Source organism: Papaver somniferum, chromosome 9, assembly GCF_003573695.1.
Source record: "Papaver somniferum cultivar HN1 chromosome 9, ASM357369v1, whole genome shotgun sequence".
Lineage (NCBI taxonomy): Eukaryota > Viridiplantae > Streptophyta > Magnoliopsida > Ranunculales > Papaveraceae > Papaver > Papaver somniferum.
In genome coordinates, this window is record NC_039366.1 from 198014899 (window position 1) to 198036521 (window position 21623).

Sequence of the window (21623 nt, forward strand, 5' to 3'; positions counted from 1 at the left end):
TCACAAATTGTATCGTCTCGATATCATAAACTTCTTGAACTCTCATTCTTTATAATCTCCTCTCTTATACATAAGTCTTCAACTTGTAAGAATTTTTCTCCTTGTCTTGTTGCTTTACTTGAATTGAAATCTTCTCATTTTTTGTCTTTGCTTGCAAACCTTGAACGTCTTTAACTTTCCTTCGAAATTGTGATGCTCCGCTTGTTGATGATGATGGTGTTTATATGGACCTATTGGTGTAGAGAGAGATAAAGTGGATGGTGCTAACTGCAAACAAGATTACAAGTGGTATGTAAGTTAGCAATTTAATGTCACCCCCCATGATTGATAAAATAACACTCAAGAGATCAAAATAGTGCTTCTATTAGTGGGAGGTTGGGTAGCTCACCATTCTATCCGGAATTAACGTACGGTGACACACACTCTAAAAGCACATATTTAGACATGTACAAATAAGTGAAGGTCGGTGCCTCCCTTGATGTAATAATAGGTAGTCTCCACTATTGGGGATCACAACTCTAATACTGAATTCAGTCTGCACCTCATTTGCCACTGGCATAGTTAAATCCAACTTTAACTCTCATACAAGTAAGCAACCCGATCACGTTCTCTAGCATGTCTAAGTTCAGTCACTCTTCTGATAATTTTGATGTAATATTAGAGACATGAATACTATGTGACTCTAAACTAACTACAAGTCAGAGTTTTTCATGCACTAATTTACACAAAAGTTGAATATTTTTTTGAAAAATTTACAATGCAAATGCTTAACCACTCCCCCGTACTTAAACTTTACATTGTCCTCAATGTAAATTGAGTCATCCAAGTAAAGTCAAGGTGGAAAATACTACATGAAATGTGACAAGAAAATCAGAAAAAGTAAATACAAGACAAGAAGAAGCTAAAAACAAGACAAGAAAATGATCATAAATAAACGATAAGAGATACAAAACCAATGGGTTTGCCTCCCATGCAGCTCTTGGTTTAAAGTCGTCAGCCCGACATGCAAGACAAATTCCCCATACACCAATAGTCTGAAAAGTTAGGGATCCACCCATAGCACCTGTTTGCAAACACTAGCTCCGCACAAATATTTGTAATATAAAACAGAAACGAAACTATTAACCGATAAAATTTCTCCCACACTTATTCTTGTCCATACTTGGAAGTGTATAAAGAACATAGAAATCGGGAACTTCTACCGCTTCTTGTTCACAAACCTGCATTGTATGAGAATCAAGTATCTCTAATGGAGGGTATCGAGAAACAAAATCATTCAACAATGTTCTCGAAGCACATACATTCAAACCAATAAGAGGTAAATGAGAAGAATAAATATTCAAAGGGTTCGACAAACCTTGCACAATCACTTGTATCACGAAATCCTCTTCATCCTTGAAAAACTCAAGTGAATTACTCACCTCTTGTATATCATGGTCATCTATTAAAGCTTGCAACCAGTCTTCTTCCGTTTCTTCCTTAACCAAAGTCTTGACAACAACATCTTCATTACAATCATTTGCAAGATCAATTGGCTCTTCCACAATATTGGTTAAACCGGTATCATTCTCAACATACTCCTCTGTTGCAAGGCACACACTCTTCTGCGGATCCAAATCTCGCTATAAGGAACTTTTTCAGAACACTCAAAAATGCATCATCCTCAAGCTCCACCCTTTGAATAGGCTCTTGATTATTATTAAGATCAAGGATTAAGTGATGTACACGAGTGTTATCATAGTCCTCTTCATCTTCATCTTGATCCCAGAAAGATTATATTGTACACCCTTTGGAAAGGCCACCATGAATTGGTTCAAGTGATGTTTCTTCGTAATCATCGTCACTTTCATAGTTAACATAAGAATGGTTGTCGCTGAATTTAGTGTTGCTAGTCTCAAACTCATCCTTTTGAATATGTGATTGTACAGCTGCGCTGCTTTCAGTTTGGATTGATTGTCGTGAACAACTATATGCTCATTCTTCATGTATTATGAAGTATGTAATTGTAACTAGACATTTTTAGTAGTGTTGGTGGGAAGAAGATCAAGATAACAGAGCATCATAGAATAACATTATATGGTTGAACTGTTGGGAGAATGACATACAGCTGATGGACAATAAACGGCTGAATCTGTATTTCCAATAAAAAACCATTTTTTATTTCTTAATATGTATCTTTTTTTTTCTTCATTTGCAATAGTGTGACATCTTTCACTTGAATAACACTTAAATTATTATGAATCACTAACTTTGTTTAGATAAACTCATTATAAACCTCAGTAGTACGTAGCTTGATTTTCTAAAAGTTGAAAGACCAACTTCTACACACTTTACAAAAGAAAGTATATACTGTACTACATATTTATAGGCAGTCTTCTGAAACAAATGATTCATTATTCTGGACATATAAAATTACAACCATCTTAATAAATTTACTCCCTACTCCCAGTTACAAAATGGGTGTTTCTTAGATGAGCGATACGAAAAGGAGATGAGTGTAAAAGGGGCTAAAATCTCTTGTTCCAAACTGAGTCGTTATTTTATGATATTCAATGCCAAAACATTTCTTACGCTCATGTGTTACCTCACCTCCCCTTCACTTGGGGGTCTGCTGAATTTTGCATTAAAACTCCAGCATCCTCTTTGTCTGCAAGTAATTTTTCAACAAAAATCCAACAAACTTTCAAAATCAAAATAGAAAATCGGAAACTGAATAAAGATTCAACATGGAAAGCACGTAATGTATACATATGTACTGGAGAAAACAAGAATTGATAGCTTAATAGATATAATTATGTACTGCGTGAAACATAGTAGATATCAAAGTACATATACACATGTACTGAAGAAAACAAGATATGTACTATGGAACCTAGTAGATATTATATAATGGATAATGACATGTATTATGTGAATTCTACAAATTTGTTAGTCATTTCCCTGCAGTGCATCAAAATATGTACTCAATTGACAAACACAGTTACAAGATACTATTTGGTTTAACAGAATTTCAAGATGATACTCACTCCAGATAATGATATCCCATGCTGAGCTAAATCTTTGTTATGGACATCTTAAATTTACTGGATGCGCCGACGCTTTTGCTATACTCTGGAACTGAAGGAGGAAATCTCAATTAGTTTTCTTCATAAGCACTGACATCCTTTGCAAGCCATTCCCTTAATTCCTTGTGCACCTGTTATATGAATAATAACCAAATTATTATAGTCACTATTATAGATCATTGTGCAAACTAATAACCAACATAATCACAAAATTCTAGAGAGAAAATATCCCAAATTCATGGTAAAACTAGTACATATTGACATGTACTGGGTGAAACCGTATTACATATTGGTATGTACTGAGAAAAACCCTAGTACATATTGATACGTACTGGGTGAAACCCTAGTACATATTCATACATACCGAAGAAAACCCTAGTACATATTGGTGTGTACTGAGTGAAACCAAATGCAAGGACACATCGAACACTTTTCATCCCACAATAAATGCACAATCACCTAGAGAATCTAGAAAGAAACACAAATAGATGCTGAGAAAACCCAATTAGCTAGACTAGTTACTAAAAAATACAGCAAGTTGAAAAGTTGCTCATATACTACATTCTGTAATTTCTTCTCCAGCAAATGAATATGGTAAATACAAAAAGATAGCAAGTTGAAGTTTTACTTCATCTTTCTGCTTCACTTGAAGCTTTGCATTTTCATTTACTACATTCTATAATTTCTGCTCCGCTAAATGAATATGGTCTACCATTTTTTTTTAGTTTCAAGGTTTGTATCATTCCAGCAAAGGATCTGAGCCGACCCAATTTGGGGAATATTCTTCCACTGAGTCTTGAAAGACCTCGGGACTACAACTATAGTTGGACAAGCAAAATAAACGTGAGTACAAACGAATGGGAAAAATATTTCTTTACACATGCACTTTTTATCAAAATTTCTGAAGCAACAAAAAAACTACACACTGAGGATATTGAAAATTAAAACAGAATCATAGAAATTGCAGTAAGGATACAAATGTACCGAAGAAAATAAGAATCGAGAGCCTAGTAGATATTGATATGTACTGAGTAAAAATCCAGTAAATATAGATACGTACTCAGTGAAAGCTTAGTAGGTATGACAGTACATATACTCATGTACAGAGAAAAACAAAATATGTACTCAAATGACAAAATATCGTATAACAATTATCCTTATATCGTATAACAATTATCCTTGAATCATGACGGATTGACCATGCACGTACCGTATTTTGTTTAGAAAAATTATCAACCGAAGCCGATTTCAATCTTGTATCCATCTCCTCCTTCACTTGGTAAATGTTTTATCTTATCATAATGAATTGGTTTTCATTAGGTTCAACTAACTTGGAAGCTCACAGCACACCAAATATTCACTCACCTAATTCGAAGTACATCGGAATACCTACTCAACCCATACGCAGTACATCAAAATATCAACTCAAATCATATATGTATTGTTGGATTATACCAAAACGCAAACCCAAATGAGAAATAGCTAGTTTGAATCTTAATTAGTTGAGACCAACCAATATTCTGAGATCAATTTGAAAAAGAAGAGAATAAAGTTCATAGCCAGAGCTTCTTCGACTCAAACATTCATAAAAAGCGAAATGAATTTGGTTATGGCTATTATTAAAATAGAGGGTTAATTTTGGAATTTAGATAAGTGATTTAAGAAGTCCCACACATGTGGTGGACGTTTGATTAATTTTGTTAGTCCAAAATCATAAAAATGGACTAGCGGCTAAAATAAGTTATATCTTGTGAATCATCATCTCCGACTCATATGGAATGGTTTTTACCAATCCACTTATACGAAGGGTCCACAATAACACATATATTAATGGAAGTGTAATTCCTAATTAAGTACGCATACGATGAAATGAAAGTGGAAGTCGTTCACTCATATTCGTATATAAGTACACAATTATTTATACTCACAATAAAATATGAGGATTAAAATACGTATTAATACACGTGTTATGTTAATAAGATTTAACTTCATTTTATTGACACGTAGGAGGTGAGTCATCCATTTTTAACCGATTCTATATAACACTTCCTTTGGATGACCACCGATCTAAGTATAGATGCTTCAGTAAAATCTTTGTTTGTATGTTGATTTAACAAACTGGAGTACTCGATGCCTTCGGTGATATAGGTCGTTAGGAGATAATTGCCTCGCCAAGAACTTCGCCAGAAAAACCATTTGAGAAAAGTAATAAAACACTTGTAGCTTTAAAGTGATGATGGGTGTCACACATTTTCTCCCGTCGTCGAAATCGTGTCAGGAAAACCATTTAGGAAAAACCTGAACTTGGAGTGAGGTTGGTCACTGTCATGAAATGCTTCCTCTGTCAAAGTTGCGTCAGGAAAACCATTTAGGACAAAACCTGAGCTTGGAATGAGGGTGGTCGCCGCCACAAAATATTTTCTTTGACAAAACTGCGTCAGGAAAACCACTTGGGACAAAACCTGAGTTCCCGCACCAGGAAAACCACTTGGGACAAAACCTGAGTGCCCAAAGTTCATAATACTGCTGACGGCAATGCTAATGTTGCTTCATTAAAAAAAAACCTCGTTTGAAAAACCACGTGGGACAAAACCAGACCAAAGGAAAAAGAGTACAAAGGACGTTGCCCAAAGGTGGTGCTGGACACGCATATGCTGCCTCGTTAAAACCTTAACAAGGAAAATCCATCGGGAACCTTAGCGAAGGAAAAAGAGTACAACGCGTTTTAGTCCAGCCAAAGATTCTACGAGTTTACTCCCACTGAAGCATGACTTCTTAAAGCGGCTGGTGGTGCAAACATTATATAGCCTTCAGAAAACCGCTTTACCGTTTGCAGTTTATGGAGGATTGACTGCAGCGGGTGCACAATCGCCATTGTACACCTCACATTTAAATCCTCAGTCCATTGCACACCAAATTCTGTTTTACGCTTAACTTCAGGCATAACAATGAAAGACCTTTTGTAAACTCATAAATACTGTAGAATCAATTTCAGTATCTAAAAGTGCAACCTGCAAAACAAAAGTTAGAAAACACAAGATAATAAAGAAAGTCAGGTGCCTGACATAATTCACAAAGTCAGGTGGCTGGCTGCCTGAGTCAGAGAACCTCGAATCCTTTAGGGATTCATTACAATTACTAGTCATAACGGGATGCAATATGAGTCCTTCAGTGACCATCACGCTAAAGTGCATCTATATTAGGAGAATATTTTTTTGTTTTACAGAACCAATCCTGGGGGTTCAGAAGGAAAAACCCTCAAATCGCATTTTACACGATTATTTTATTCTCTCTGCGCTTCATTTCAAACACCAACCTGTAATTTTCACGCCTTACAATTTTACGATGTGAGTCGGATCCGAACTTTTGCGTTTTTTCGAGATATTTCATCCTCTAACTTAGTTTGAGGAGATCAAATTTTATGCCTACCAATCACAATGTCGATGTTCCTCTGCAGAGGGGTACACAATCACTATTATAAAAAATAATCGACAATCATATAGATCCCACACATTTCTCTAATGCATGCACAATCAATACAAGTTTCACATACTGGTACCAGCGCCACTTCAAGGGCATTATCACCTCCTCATATTCAATAAGGAGTTTCAATCTTAGAGAATGTGGATCATATTTTGATAGTCTTCACGAGCACTATCTGTGTCTCTCTTCAAGAGCACTACATATTAGAAAAGTGATTGGAATTTATTTTAAGAGGCATATATGAGGCGGTTATTCAGGCCTTACGCGTGTTTTAACACACGACTTGGTTACTGCGAGATGCATGATTCAACCTGCTGTGACAACTTCTCGTGTCTGCATTCTCAAACAAGTGACAGAAAATATTTTTCAAAAGCTACTTTAGCTATGTGTTCTAATCATGAGTAATCTCCAACACCTCAATTACATCCAATATCTTGGTGTGAGAAAACCAAGAAGATGTCTCACGCCAGTTCTAGTGGCAGCCATACTTTCTTTAATCAGGATAAACACTTAATCAGATAACCTATTTAATTTGTCAACATTGTTCACTGTAACCTTCAGGTGGTTCCTGTCATCTCCATGACTTCAAGGGAAAACCCTTAAATTTTGTCGACATAATACGTGTCATCTTCAGGTGGCAGTCTTTCTCCTCCTGGTTAAGGCGGGAAAACCTTTTAGGTTATCATAATTTGTACCATCCTTTTATGGTGACGTTTATCCCCCTGACTGAAGTGGGAGAACCTTAAAGGTTATCAACCCTACTCTTGCCAAACTTCTGGTGGCGGGTTGTCATGCCAACTTCTGGTAGCATTTTAGTTTTCTTGATCATGGCGGAAACATTACTATCTTATTTCTGGAAACTTCTGGTTCCATAATTGCCTGATTTTCAAAGGAAATTCTTCTCATGATAGTCTTTGGGTTTTAATTTAACTACACAAAAATGTACCCAAAAATAGATGCAGGCTCGACAAGAGATGAGACATTTCACGTCGTTCCTTATAACGGTTTACTTCCGCCCCTTAACGACGGGAGTACAATCTCATCTTCAATAAGACATTACCAGCTCAGGGTTTTAAATATCTTATAAATCGAAATCAACATATATAGTTAGGTGACTTTATGGATCAAACACGTAAATTTAAAATGTAAGGTTGCTTCCAAAAACAATAATGATGGTAAACAGTTGGTCGAACAATGAACTAAAGATGCTTAACCAAATAACTCAACTAGACCGTGTCAAGTGCGCACATGTGCTAACTATACGCTCGATACAACATTAACTTAAGGCAAAGCATCAAATGCATGTAAACTTACCATCATGATAAATGAACTAAATAGGAAAGTCCAAAAAAAAATAGGTATGCAACCAAACAATGAGTGTGAGCATCTTAGAAAACACAAGAGACCATCCAATGGATGCGTCTGTTAATACCGTATCGTACTGAAAATTGTCTATAGTGAAGGGTGAATAAGCCCTACAAGTGCCACCTTAAATCCTCTCTAGGGATTAATATCGGTGATTCGGCAACGGGTTACTATAATATAATTGTCAATGCTAGTTAAAGAGCCAAATGTCTCAGAGGAATAACAACACCATTTACATCCTTGTTTGACGGAAGCTTCAGGTTCCGTAAAGGATGTCCATGAGCATTTTAAATTGTCTACTCATATTGGTAGAACTTTGGTGTCCATACCGATCATGCCTGAGCATAAAAAAAATCAAGGTCATTAGACTTCTGACTAATGACACTTTGAGATTCTACTGATAGAATTTTCATACAGTACACCCCATAAAAGAGAGAGTCTCAATCTTTTCTAAATGTGCTTCTGCCACAAAAACAAATGAAGTAACAAAGTACTCCATAAAAATGTCCGTTTATCATTTCAAGGCGATAACACCAAATATTCTCAAAAACTCAACAGATTCTTCAGGAATCCGGAATATTATAAGGCGTTAATAAAGATGACTGTTGTACCACCAAAATGATACACGCTCTTCCAGAACCGTCTATCATATTATTCGAACCCGGAATGGAATTTCACATTTCCCAAAACCTCTACAAGGTTATAGAAATGGTTCGAAAAATTTGTGTTTGTTGTTCCCTTGTTTTGAGACAAATATCTCTATCGTCTATTTAAAATGGATAGATTACTTCAGGAATCCATATCCGATGTCGCAGTCGGACGAGAGACATGCATTAATAAGTCATTAACAAAATCATTACGTAACCATGTGCTACTTCGGGAACCCAAGAATTTTATGGCTATTCCTGAAATCCAACTATTTCGATAGACCAGTTCTAAAGTCTATTTTATGGATGACTGATGGAACCCATAAATTTTGGATTATTACAGGAAGGAACAGAATATATGTTTGACTGCTTCTGGAGTCGACAACATCTCATGGATTGCTTCTGGAATCCATTATTTACAAAAACAAGCAAAGAAAATAGACAAAACTTAAAACAAAGGATAAACATCAAAACAAATATGGCACTAATACAATATCAATAAATCTCCAATTTTGTCACCTTCACGACCAACAAAATATTAATTTACAAGTGTACAATTGGATACACTCTTTATGGCAAAGTTTCCTACTTGGTCACTTCAGGGACCGCCAATAGGAACGACTAGCACTTTTATAACGGGTCACTTCTGGGACCGAACGGCTAGCGGATCGTGTCTTTTTCATCCATACTATGCTAGAAGAAATTCCAGCTTCTGGTGGAATTATTTCAAAATCTATGGAGATTATTTAGAGCAAGAGAAATTAAATTTATGTTATCCTTTAGGGATACAACAATTTCTCGCTTCGCCGGTATTAAAACCGCAAGTACCATAACAAAAATAATTAAAAAAATTGACAAAGTTCACGGAGTTGTGATACTCACCATCCCATACTTACCAACAATTACAAATTAAAATATATATCACGTTGATATATATATGCACCTTAATTAGGATAAAGTTCAATTTGACTGTACAAATCGAAACTTTAATCCGTTATGGTATCCTGACCACAACAAGAATAAAATAGGTAAGTACAGATTTAAAATTATATTCAATGGACATAAAAAAAAAGAATCAGGGAAGAAAAAATAATAATCTCCGCCAATTATAGATATTTCTCCCGCTACGTCTCCTCTAATAGATCAAACGAACACACCGCAGTTATCGAGCAATTCGTGGTAATAACGTCTTGTAGATCATCAGCTCCGACTCATATGGAATGGTTTTTACCAATCCACTTGTATGAAGGGTCCACAATAACACATACATTAATGGAAGTGTAATTCCTAATTAAGTACGCATATGATGAAATGAAAGTGGAAATCGTTACTGTTCACTCATATTCGTATATAAGTACACGAATATTTGTACTCACGATAAAATGTGAGGATTAAAACACGTATTAATACACGTCTTATGCTAATAAGATTTAACTTCATTTTATTGACACGTAGGAGGTGAGTAATCCATTTATAAACCGACTCTATATAACATTATATGAGTGGACCACCCATTAAATAGGTTTTCAAAAATGGATCAACCAGTAATTCTCATTATAGGAATTGCTGGCTAATCCAGTTGAGAGAAACCCGTTAGTGTGTATTCCACCTACAAAAAAAATTGTTTCGCATGTTTTTGAACGAGAATCTTTAATCCCTCGTCCAGTCACAGGCGATTGATTTGAATTCTTTTTTTGTGTATACCAAACATACCCTTCCGCACCTTTATATAACGAAGAACCGAAATTCGAACTCTGTTTTATTTACTATTTTTTTCTTCATCTGAGATCCGAGTTTCTTGCTCTATACTACTGCTTTTTGTCCTCGCTGATCTCTGCTACTGCATTTGTCTCGCTGATATCTTTTGCTGCTGTTTTTAGATTGTTAGATTTGAATAAGGCACTTCACTATAATCATTTTTCTCTGTTGTTTTGTTGCTGCTGCTTTTTGTTTTTGTTTGCTTTTTTCTGAAATCGTGATGATCAGATAATGTACATTGTTCAATTTCTTTCTCGATTAGTAAGTAATTGTTTTTGATATGATCATGTAGTGTATGAAAGTCATATGTAATGATTCGTTTTTAAGTACTCTTTTAAGTAAATTTTTGTTGAATCTTAGTGTTGTAATGGAAATATTTTTTGTCCATTACATAAATCATGTGTTTTTGTATGAATCTGCATCAAATAGATACACAATGTTGATATTGATATTGTCACTACATATCAATACGTGTTGCATATAATATGCTTTAAAAAAAACGATTATGTGGTACATGTCAATATGTATCATATGAACTAGATATACAATGTTGATACTGATACTGATACTGACACTACATATCAATACGTATTGCATAGAGCATGTTTTTTTTTCTAAATATGATCATGTAGTACATGTCAATATGTATCGTATGAACTGCATCTCTAGATATAGCAACGTTGACATTTATCCTGTATTAGATATCAATACGTAATACATATAACATGCTCTTTTTTTTAATATGATCCTGTAGTACATATCAAAATGTTTAACACATAGCCATTTTAGAAAAATACAAAGTACATATCAATATGTATCTTAAGAACTGCATAATACATTTTTGGGTTTGTTAATTTTGTATCATTTTTTTTACAGGGTCAACATATCTTCAGATATTTCTCACCACTCTCATGTATACTACAAGCAATATCATTTTAGATATTTGGTTACATCGTCTTCGACATCAGAGGATTTGAAGTTTGCTATCTGTAATGCTTGGAGCTATTTTACTCCATCAACTATCGTTATTAACTATGTACATAATGAAGTGATAGTCTCTGTTCTTTCTAATGTGTCCCTCTAAAGTCTTGTCGCTTTACATTTTGCAAATCAGATTTCTTTGATTTGCAGGTGGATGTTATTCAGTTGACGTATCTAGTTCTTCTAGGCTTATGGATGTTAACAGCAACGCAGACTTAGTGTTATAATAGAGTTATTTTTGTTCATTAGACAGATCATGTAGTAATTCCTCTTGTTTCATATATCTGTAGTTCATTAGCATCAATAGATATCGATATGTATTGTATATAAGCTGCATCAGTAGATACAATGTACATATTAATACGTACTGCATATATCATGATTTTTTCTGATATGATCCTTTTAGTACATATTAATACGTAATGCATATACATATTTTTATGTGCACATATTTTGTTAGCAGGGTCAACATTTCTGTTGTTGGTCATGATTCAGATATTTCTTGCTACTCTCATGTATACCACAAGAAATACCACATTGGTTATTTGGTTATATCATCTTTGACTTTAGAGAATTTGAAGTTTGCCATATTAGTGCATGGATCTAGTTAAGTCCATCGATTATTTTATTTGTACATATTGATATGTAGTCTTTTTTCTGTAACAGTATATGGACATATGTACTGTTCATTTCTGTAACATTACAAGGACATATAACAAGTAAAAGATAATTTTTATTCTTTTACAAATTGATATGTACTGTGTGTTTTCAATTCCTAATTACGTCAGGTATGTGTTTCTGGATTAAAATATATAACTTAAGTAGGATCATACAGTACAATGGATTTTTAAACAACAAATATACCATGCATATATTGATATGTATTGTTGACTTCTTATTTTTTTATTATAGACTCGATGAGTAAACAGACGACGATACCATTCTTCCACCAGCTGGTAAATTGAAAGCTCACCACAACAAGGCTACTTGTAATGTTTGATCTGTCAGTACCAACTGAATTCGCTTCGGAACAGTTACTTTAGTTTTTATAGTACAAACATTTGTTTCCTGAATATGACTTTTTATTTGAGTTTTTTAAGTTTTTTTTATGTCCCAACTGAATTATGTTCTGAATGACAGAGTGAGACGTTTTTATCGATATATAAAAATGTCTTTTAGTGTCATTCACCATCTATGGGGGTCACAAAAAATATCTTTTTTTTTATAATACCGATGTAAGAATCTTATTCAGTGTATGTCAGTATAATGTTAACAAACACAAAAATACTATTGTGATAAACAAAGTAACAGAATGCAAATTACTGAAAAAATAAAAATTCAAATAATGGAAACTATCAATATAACCTAGTTACATATCAATATGTACTACTGTGATAAAACTGCATATCAAAATGTATTGTTAGATACTACTAATAACGGTACATATTGGTACTTACAAGTAATTAATGTTAACAAACACGACAATAATACTGTCATAACAAAAGTAAGACAATGCAAATTACTACCAAAATAATAGTTCCAATTTCCAAAGTCCCAAACGCAACAATAATACTGTCATAAATTTCCAAAATCCCCTAGTACATAAAAATATGTTATGTTAATATAAAGCTAGTTTACTTCTTAGCACATATTGATATTTTCTGTCAGACTACTTTTAGCAATTAGGATTAATTTTTATCTGTCAGTTTCTAACTGATCTTTGGTGGATATGTTGTTAGTAATCTGCATGCTAAATTGACCCTTTGTTTCTGATTCTTCACTTGTAATTGCTCGGCATCTCCAGAACTTACCCTTTTTTTCCAGGAAAATTGCTTTTCTCGTCCTTTTTTCTTTTTGGTGAAGTAGTTGCTGCTATTTTTCGTTAAGTTTTTGTTGTTGTACATATTGGCACAATTGAGATGTAAGTGTCCACTACATATTGATAATAAGTAACAATACATATTGACAGGATAAATGTGGTTTTCACGTACAACATATCCATATTGACAGGTTTTCACATGTCAATATGTAGTTTCTATATGTTAATATGCTACTTATTAACCACTACATACTGGAAAGTTTTACACACAGACTAATATGCTACTTTTGGACCACTACATACTGATAAGTTTTACACACAAACGAATATGTACCACTACGTTTCTTAAAGATCAAACTAATAAAATATATACCCTTTTTTTCAGGACAATTTTTTTTCTCGTCCTTTTTTCTTCTTGGTAAAGTAGTTGTTGCTGTTTTTTGTTTGGTTTTTGTTGTTGTACATATTGACAAAATTGATATGTAAGTATCCACTACATATTGATAGTAAGTAACACTACATATTGACAGGGTAAATGAGGTTTTCACATACTACATATCCATATTGACAGGTTTTCACATGTCAATATGTAGTTTCAATATGTTAATATGCTACTTATTGACCACTATACACTGGAAAGTTTTACACACAAACTGATATGCTACTTATGGACCACTACATAATAAATAATAGGTTTTACACACAAAATGATATGTGTTACTATATTTCTTCAAAATCAAACTGATAAAACTGATAAGTCTTACCTTTTTAGTGTTGTTGGTGGAGTAACAACTTTTACTCTTGCTTCTTGTTGTTGCTGGAGGGAATCATCAGCAGTTTTTCTTCTAGTTTTATGATGAACCACGTTTTTCTATAATTCTTCTTTTAATTTTTCGATTCATAACCATTTTTTCTCTTCAACGAAAAACAAATCGAGATTTTTGATTTTGAAGATGAGCTGAGATCGATGAAAAACTGAAGAAGAATCAACGAGTCGAAAACTGACCTAGATTTTGATCAGTTTATTCTAATTTAAACTGACCTATGTTTTTAGATTGATGAAAAACAGAAGAATGAATCAATGAGTCGAAAACTGACCTAGATTTTGATCAAATCTTCTAATCTAAACTTGAAAAAGAGGGGGTCTAACAACCACACCCAATATTGTGTTAGGTAATCTTTATGGACTAACTTCGATATAACTCTGATATAATCAACTAAACAGTCAGACTCAATCAAGGAAATATATCCAAGAGTTATATCTCTGTTTCTCAATTCAATCTGCAATCAAACAGATAGGACTCTGTGAGCCTGATTGATATGAGAAATAACTTTGATGGTAACAATGACCAATATCCAAGTGACAATAAATTCATATCCACCAAGCACGGTTGGATTTACTAATTGATTGATATACGCACAACCTGTGATATTTCAACTATAGAAACAAATATAATGCTGAAAAGAAATAATATGGACACCACAAATTTTTTCAACGAGGAAACCGTAAATGCAGAAAACTCCGGTACCTATTCAAAACTTGAACACCAAAATGTATTAAGTCATTACAGACACTAGCCTACTACAACTTAACTTCAGACTAGAATATAGTTGAGCCCTAACCAATCTCACACTGATCAAGGTACAGTCGCGTTCATTACGCCTCTGAATCCCAGCAGGACTCTACGCACTTGATTCCCTTAGTTGATCTCATCCACAACCAAGAGTTTCTAAGACCCAAAGTCGAAGACTTATCTGTCTCCCACAAATAAGTCTATTCTGATAGATAAATCTGTCTCGCACAGAAATACCTGTGAAGTTTTGTTCCGTCTTAAGATAATTCAAGGTGCACGGGAACCAATTGATAATCCGGTCTCACAACACCGAGTGAAGCATAGAAATATCAATCACCTCACAATAAATTAACTATATGGTAGTAGAAAAGGTTATTGCGGAATAACAAAGAATGAGGCGAAGATCTTTGTGAATAATTCTTATATCTTACCTATCGGAGATAAATCTTCAGAAAATCTTAGAAAAGATAGTACTCAATATAATAGAAGATGTAAGATCAAAATACGCAACTACAGAGAAAATAGATGGATCTGACTTCAGAATCCCAATTAAGTCTTCAAGTCGTTAACCTACACAGTTTTGGAAAAAACTAGGTTAAAGGACAATCGACTCTAGTACGCAACTAGTATCACATAGAAGTGTGGGGATTAGGTTTTCCAGTTTCTAGAGTTTTTCCTTAATAGATTTCAAATCAGGGATGCTTACAGTCAAAGCTAGGTTTGCTTATTAACAAAGCATTCAATATTCACTGTGAAATGAAAACCTGATTTAAGATTCAAGTTAAGTTTGCTTAAAATCAAAGCAATATCTCTCTATTGTTGGATCACTACGGGAAAAATATACATCTACAACTGGAGATTTACAACACTTCGCTATACATCGTAGAAAGTCCTATGTTTTACAACTGGTTTCAAAGAAAGAGTTGTCGTATATCATCACTACCAACCCTTAAGAACAAGGGGTTGCGCTAAGAAAACAAACGACAACTCCTTTAGCAAAACTGTTGTGACGACATTTAGGTATAACAACTTTGTTTCATAAGTGTAGTGACTTAGCCTATCACAATTCTCACAAGTGTTGTTGAAGAACACAAAAATATGATAATGAAAAATACGTTAGAGGGGAGATTCGAACATGAACCTAATGCATGGATGTATAGCTCATCAACCATCCTTACAGTTCACAAGTTTGGGTTTTTTCTTTTTTTTAATAGAAACGTATAACGACACTTATAAGTGTTGTTAAAGTTAAAATATAGAATGTGGGAAAAAATTAGGTTTGGGGGATTCGACCCTGAGCCTCCTATATGGAAGTCTACACCACTAACCATACCTACACTATCACAAGTTCTGTAAAGTTGGTGGTTCTTTAATGTACTATTATGACAACCCTTCATAAGCGTTGTAAAACAAAATATAATGCTCAAAGCCGACTGAGCCGCAAAGAGCGCGAAGCATTCTCTGTAACCATATACATTCTTCTCTGTAAATAATCACATACATTCTATAAGACCACCCGCTTTAAGCAAAGCATGCAACTGGGGAATTATGGCAAAAGTATACCATCAAACAAACAAATATTCTGAAAAACATTACCATCTCCAAACCGATATTCACACACAAATGATGATAACAAAAGCATCCCTGAATTACCAACAATAGAACATAGAGTTTGATAAGTGATAAATACACAAGCCAATACAGAACTACACACTCAGCTGTAGCAAGAAACTTGAGAATAGCAGGAAACTCATACAGAACTACACACTCAGCTGTAGCAAGAAACTTGAGAATAGCATTTGAAGTAGATTACTGAGAAGGCAAATAACACCAAATATTGCTAAAGTAAGAATACAATACCGTAAAAACAATAAACTACTGATCTAACTTGTGAACTTATTTTTCTTCTTCTTTTTGTTCTTCTTCTTTGTCGGAACCACTATGGTATATTCCCCATCTTCTCTTAAGTAACTCTCGTTCTCGTCATCCATTTGGAAACCAAGAGTTGAAGTATCCACTGGTTGGAAATTTGTGTCATGCTTTTCATTGTATTCCTCTAATTCATGGAAACCCCTGGGCGGTGGTTTCACCATCACATACCAGTTAGATGTATTTGACTCTCGAGAATAGAAAACTTGTCGCGCTTTCTTTGCTAAAATGAATGGATCATTACAGTATTGGTTCTTATGCTGCTTTAAATTGACTAATGTAAAGCCATCTTCTACCTTCACACCAAAATTGGTGTGAGCCCAATCACATTTGAATATTGGAATTTGAAACATATGATTGTAGTCCAACAATAGAATTTCTTCTAAAACACCGTAGAACCCACTAGTTTCTGACAATCCTGCAACTAAGGTTGTTGATTCAATTGAAACTCCACTGTTTTGTGTGACTCTCTTAACATCCTTCGTAATAAACCTAGTGTTATTGATAACCAAGCCTTTATATGATATGTAGTTTTCCAACGGCCCATATGACAACCATTCTACCGTGTATGATATTGGCATGCCTTGTTCAATTTGCATCTTAACCTACAAATGTATAATCTCAGGACATAAGAATATAACTAAATTTGTTATCTAAGCATAAGAAGTTAGATTTATATGATGGTGTGCCGAACATGGATTGTTCTATGTGATAGAATGAAACAAAATCACACGCATTTGTGTTTTTTGTAGTAGTTTTCCGCAGCAGCAAAATGTCCAAGTGTTTAAACTATACTAAGATGCATAATCTGACTAACAGTGGACTAAACATACCTTTTGTTGAAACCAATCTGCAAATGTGTCAGACTGTATGGAATTGAGTTGGTCTTCACTAGTAATTGCCCTCCCAGCAGGAGATTTTAACTCGTCCATATGCATTCTAAGACAAAATTAAAATTAGAAAATGAAGTATTAATTGACAGACCATTTTTAATAAACGTGAAAATCATACTTACATCATATATGGGTCAATTTCGGGTGTGTTAAAAAGCACATATCTGTGAGCTATCTTTAACTTCTCACTATCCATACGCACTTGGACACCTTTAGAAAGAGGACGTGCTGCCGGTGTGGAACCATTTTGAGTGTTTTTGTTACGCCTTTGCTCTACTCCTGTTTCAGCTGCTTGGGCCTTACGAATATCAAAATACCTAACACACTTCATTCCAAGATAACACTCGGCTATACAAGCTTCAGGTTGTGCATAATTCTTTACATATTCTTTGAATGTCTTCATATACCTAGGAAAGTTGAGTATGCAACAGTTACTAGTTAATTAAATATTAGTATCTCTAAGATACAAAGGGCATAACTTTCTACACGAAACCAAAAAACAGAAGTAATATAAATTAAATTGGCATACCTTTCAAATGGATACATCCAACGATATTGTACAGGTCCACATAATCGCACTTCTCGAGCTAGGTGAATTGTCAAGTGCATCATGACATCAAAAAGTGACGGAGGGAAGTACCTCTCAAACATACACAAAGTCTCAGCAACTTCTACTTCAAGTTCTATTAATCTATGGAGATCAACTGCCCTTTGGCATATTTCGTGAAAATAAGAACATAACCTGAAAATTGCCTCCCTTGGACCTACAGGTAAAAGTCCTTGCAAAGCAACGGGTAATATTTGTTGCATAAGAACATGGTAATCATGAGCCTTAAGAACACCTAAGCAACCATCTTTTGAGAAATGCTTTCTAAGATCAGAACTAAAACCATATGGAACCTTTAAATTTCTCATCCTATTATACAATATAGCCTTTTCCTTGTCATTTAAACAGTATGGTGCTGGTGGAAGGATCGTTTTTCCATTTATCTCTACTGGATGTAATTCTGGTCTTATTCCCATACTCTTCAGATCATTGCGGGACTTTAGACCGTCTTTTGTTTTGGACTTTATATTCAATATGGTACCAATAATACTCTCGCAAACATTTTTTTTTGTATGCATAACATCAATATTGTGCCGTAGTAATAAATCCTAGGAAGATGGAAAAATCCAACATTAGTAATTAATTCTATAAAGAAATAAAAGATCAGACATTTAATCTATGTGAAAGTTATAATGTCATGCTATCGAATCTTAGGTAAGTAATTAATTTTATTATAATGTCATGCTAAAAAAAAACAGAAACAAAATGCTCATTATACTGAAAATATACTATTATGTGTCAATTATGGTGCAATCAAACTGATGCTGCCGATGCTTTATCACATTGGGAAAAGTACTCAGATGCATTATACTTCCCAAACACTATATCAAAAGAACGAGTGTGCCATTTAGATTGCATTTGTTGATAATGTGAAGTTTAGAGGCTAACATGGTGCAAAGCAGAAGAACCCATAGCCAAATATTAACAAGTAAGTTTGAAGTTATGGAACTAACCTTCCAGTAAGGCAAGTCGAAGAATATTGACCGTTTGTTAAACACTCGAAGTTCAGTTTCATCATCATTTGCACCAGAAATAGCCGCATCAGCAACAACATCCCTTTTCCGCTTCCCACATTTAGAATTACCCACATTTGCACTTGCTGCCGCACTACTCTTGCCCTTATTCTTCTTCTTTTGCTCTTTCTTTTTCCTTATCTCCTCCTCGTTCTTCTCCGCTTTCCCAAAATCATTTGTAATAATATTCTGACATTCAAGTGCAGCAGCACCAGACATAACAGGTGGGTTTTCCTTCCTCTCAATCTCTCCATTAAACCAGTCTTTTTTCTGCCGAAGAGGATTATTATGACGAAGAAATCTCCTATGATTCAAGTAGACAGTTTTACGACTAAATGCCAACCAGTTTGAAAGTGTATTTTCACCGCAAAGAGGACAGGCTGCCTTCCCTTTATACGTACATCCAGATAAATTACCATATGCAGGGAAATCGTTTATTGTCCACATTAATAACGCCTTCAAGTTAAAATCTGTTTTAGTAAACGAATCATATACCTGCACCCCTTTCTCCCACAACTCAAAAAGATCATCAATCAAGGGCTGCAAGTATACATCAATGTCATTACCCGGTTGTTTTTTTCCTGGAATCAGCATGCTCAGAATTATGTTGTCACCTTGCATACACAACTTAGGGGGCAAATTATAAACCACGAGCATCACTGGCCAACAACTGTGGGCTGCGGAAAGATCACCAAATGGATTAAATCCATCAGCAGCAATCCCAAGACGCAAATTACGGGGATCTGAAGCAAACTCGGGATACTTTGTGTCTATGTGCTTCCAATCCAAAGAATCTGTTGGATGACGCATCTTCCCATCCTTACTCTTGTTCGTCGCGTGCCATATCAACTGCTCAGCCAGTGCTGCTGATTGAAACAATCTTCTCAATCTAGGCACAATGGGGAAGTACCTAAGCACCTTCACCGATATCTTCTTTTGCGGCTTGTCTATCATTTCAGCATCGTCCATGTTAGATGTGTCTGCCTTCCACCTAGAATAATGACATTTAGGACACTCGTCTGCATCTTTCAAATCTTTTCTAAACAAACAACAATCATTAATACAAGCATGTATTTTCTGGTAAGTCAATTGATAAGATTTCAGGAGCTTTTTCACTTCATATGTTGAGCAAGGAAGACAATGATCCGGCGGCAACAAGGAACCGATTGTCTTGAGAAGTTCGTCAAAAGATTTCCTAGATAAACCATTTACTGTCTTGTGCCTATACAATTCAACAGTGATGGATAACTTTGTGTGTGTTTTACAATTAGGATATAACGGTGGGTCCTCCTCTTCCACATGGTTTTCCAAACCCTCATCTTGCACAGGTTCATGTCCCTGATCGATATGTGCATCAGCTTCAACAGCAGCATCTATATGATATGATCCCCTTGTTGCTCCCTCTTGGTGTACATCAGTAGAAGTGTGTATAGTCTCCCCGTGAAAAACCCAGTCAGTGTATGTAGGATCCCAACCTCGTTTCAGCAAGTGAAGATGCACTTCTTTCGGAGGAAGTGGGAAAGTGATATTCTTACAATCAACACAAGGACAACTGAATTCAGAAGGATTTCCAAGTCTCTGACAAACGGTATCTATGAAATTCTTCAAGGCCTTCTGATATGGAAGATCACCTCTACATGAAAGAACGACAAAATAATTAATCACGGAATAAAACAATAAAAGAGGGAAAACCAATGTAAAGAATGTAATATTCTACAGTGAACAACATATTAACCTTGGCCAATGAACCCAATCTTTATTCATAATTTTGAATGACTTGAATCTGCAAATCTGTTCAGTTCTTCAATCCAGTTAAAAAAAACCTTTCAATTTCCCTTCTCAACCACCACTGGAGCCACTTCTTTGGTTGGAATGTTAAATTTATTAAAGATTAATGGCACCTGGCGCAATCAAAATATGATAACCAGCATAAGTAACCACAACGGATTAACAAATCATAAGATATTTACATATACAAAAAGGGGATTGAGAATACATATTCCAGAGTGAGGTACTGATATGAATATTTAGCTCACATGAGTACATCAGGCCACATGTATAACAATTTGCTACTAAGAGTGCCTCTACAGCCTACACAGGAAAAGCTTTAGACAAACTGGCCAATCAAATTGAAATCAAGTCCTTCAAACAAACTATTCGCACTGTTTAGACAACATATGTCAATACTAGTTAATCCAGTTCAACTTCCCTTCAATGAACTACATATGTGAGTACTAATTCTAGACATTCAACACATTGGAGCAGGCAATTCTTATTCTACATTGGATCAGAACAAAATTGAACTCAGAACACACAAATGGAGCAATTGAAAACTCTCTAGAATCATGAAACCCTCTTTTCTTCATTACGGTCATGCAAATAAGAAAGGAACAAACTACCCATATTGTTGATTTTAATCAAATTTTAAACCAAACCCATATTGTTCTGTGTTGATTATCAAAAAACCTAATTCAAATTTTAATGCAAAA

General features: G+C 34.8%; 1 protein-coding gene and 1 long non-coding RNA gene across 2 annotated transcripts; both read right to left on the reverse strand.

Annotated features, from left to right (window-relative positions):
* Positions 1 to 2298: 2298 nt before the first annotated feature.
* Positions 2299 to 4561, reverse strand: LOC113307637. The gene is made up of 3 exons (XR_003339220.1): positions 4276 to 4561; positions 3027 to 3196; positions 2299 to 2647 (listed from the first exon to the last, which is right to left on the reverse strand). It is a non-coding gene; the product is annotated as an uncharacterized LOC113307637 (long non-coding RNA).
* A 12014-nt stretch (positions 4562 to 16575) lies between these two features.
* LOC113313078 lies at positions 16576 to 20898 on the reverse strand. The gene is made up of 6 exons (XM_026561803.1): positions 20870 to 20898; positions 19075 to 20767; positions 18044 to 18669; positions 17637 to 17921; positions 17455 to 17560; positions 16576 to 17226 (listed from the first exon to the last, which is right to left on the reverse strand). The coding sequence occupies exons 1-6, from the start codon at positions 20896 to 20898 to the stop codon at positions 16576 to 16578; spliced, it is 3390 nt and encodes a 1129-aa protein (XP_026417588.1).
* Between the last annotated feature and the right edge of the window lie 725 nt (positions 20899 to 21623).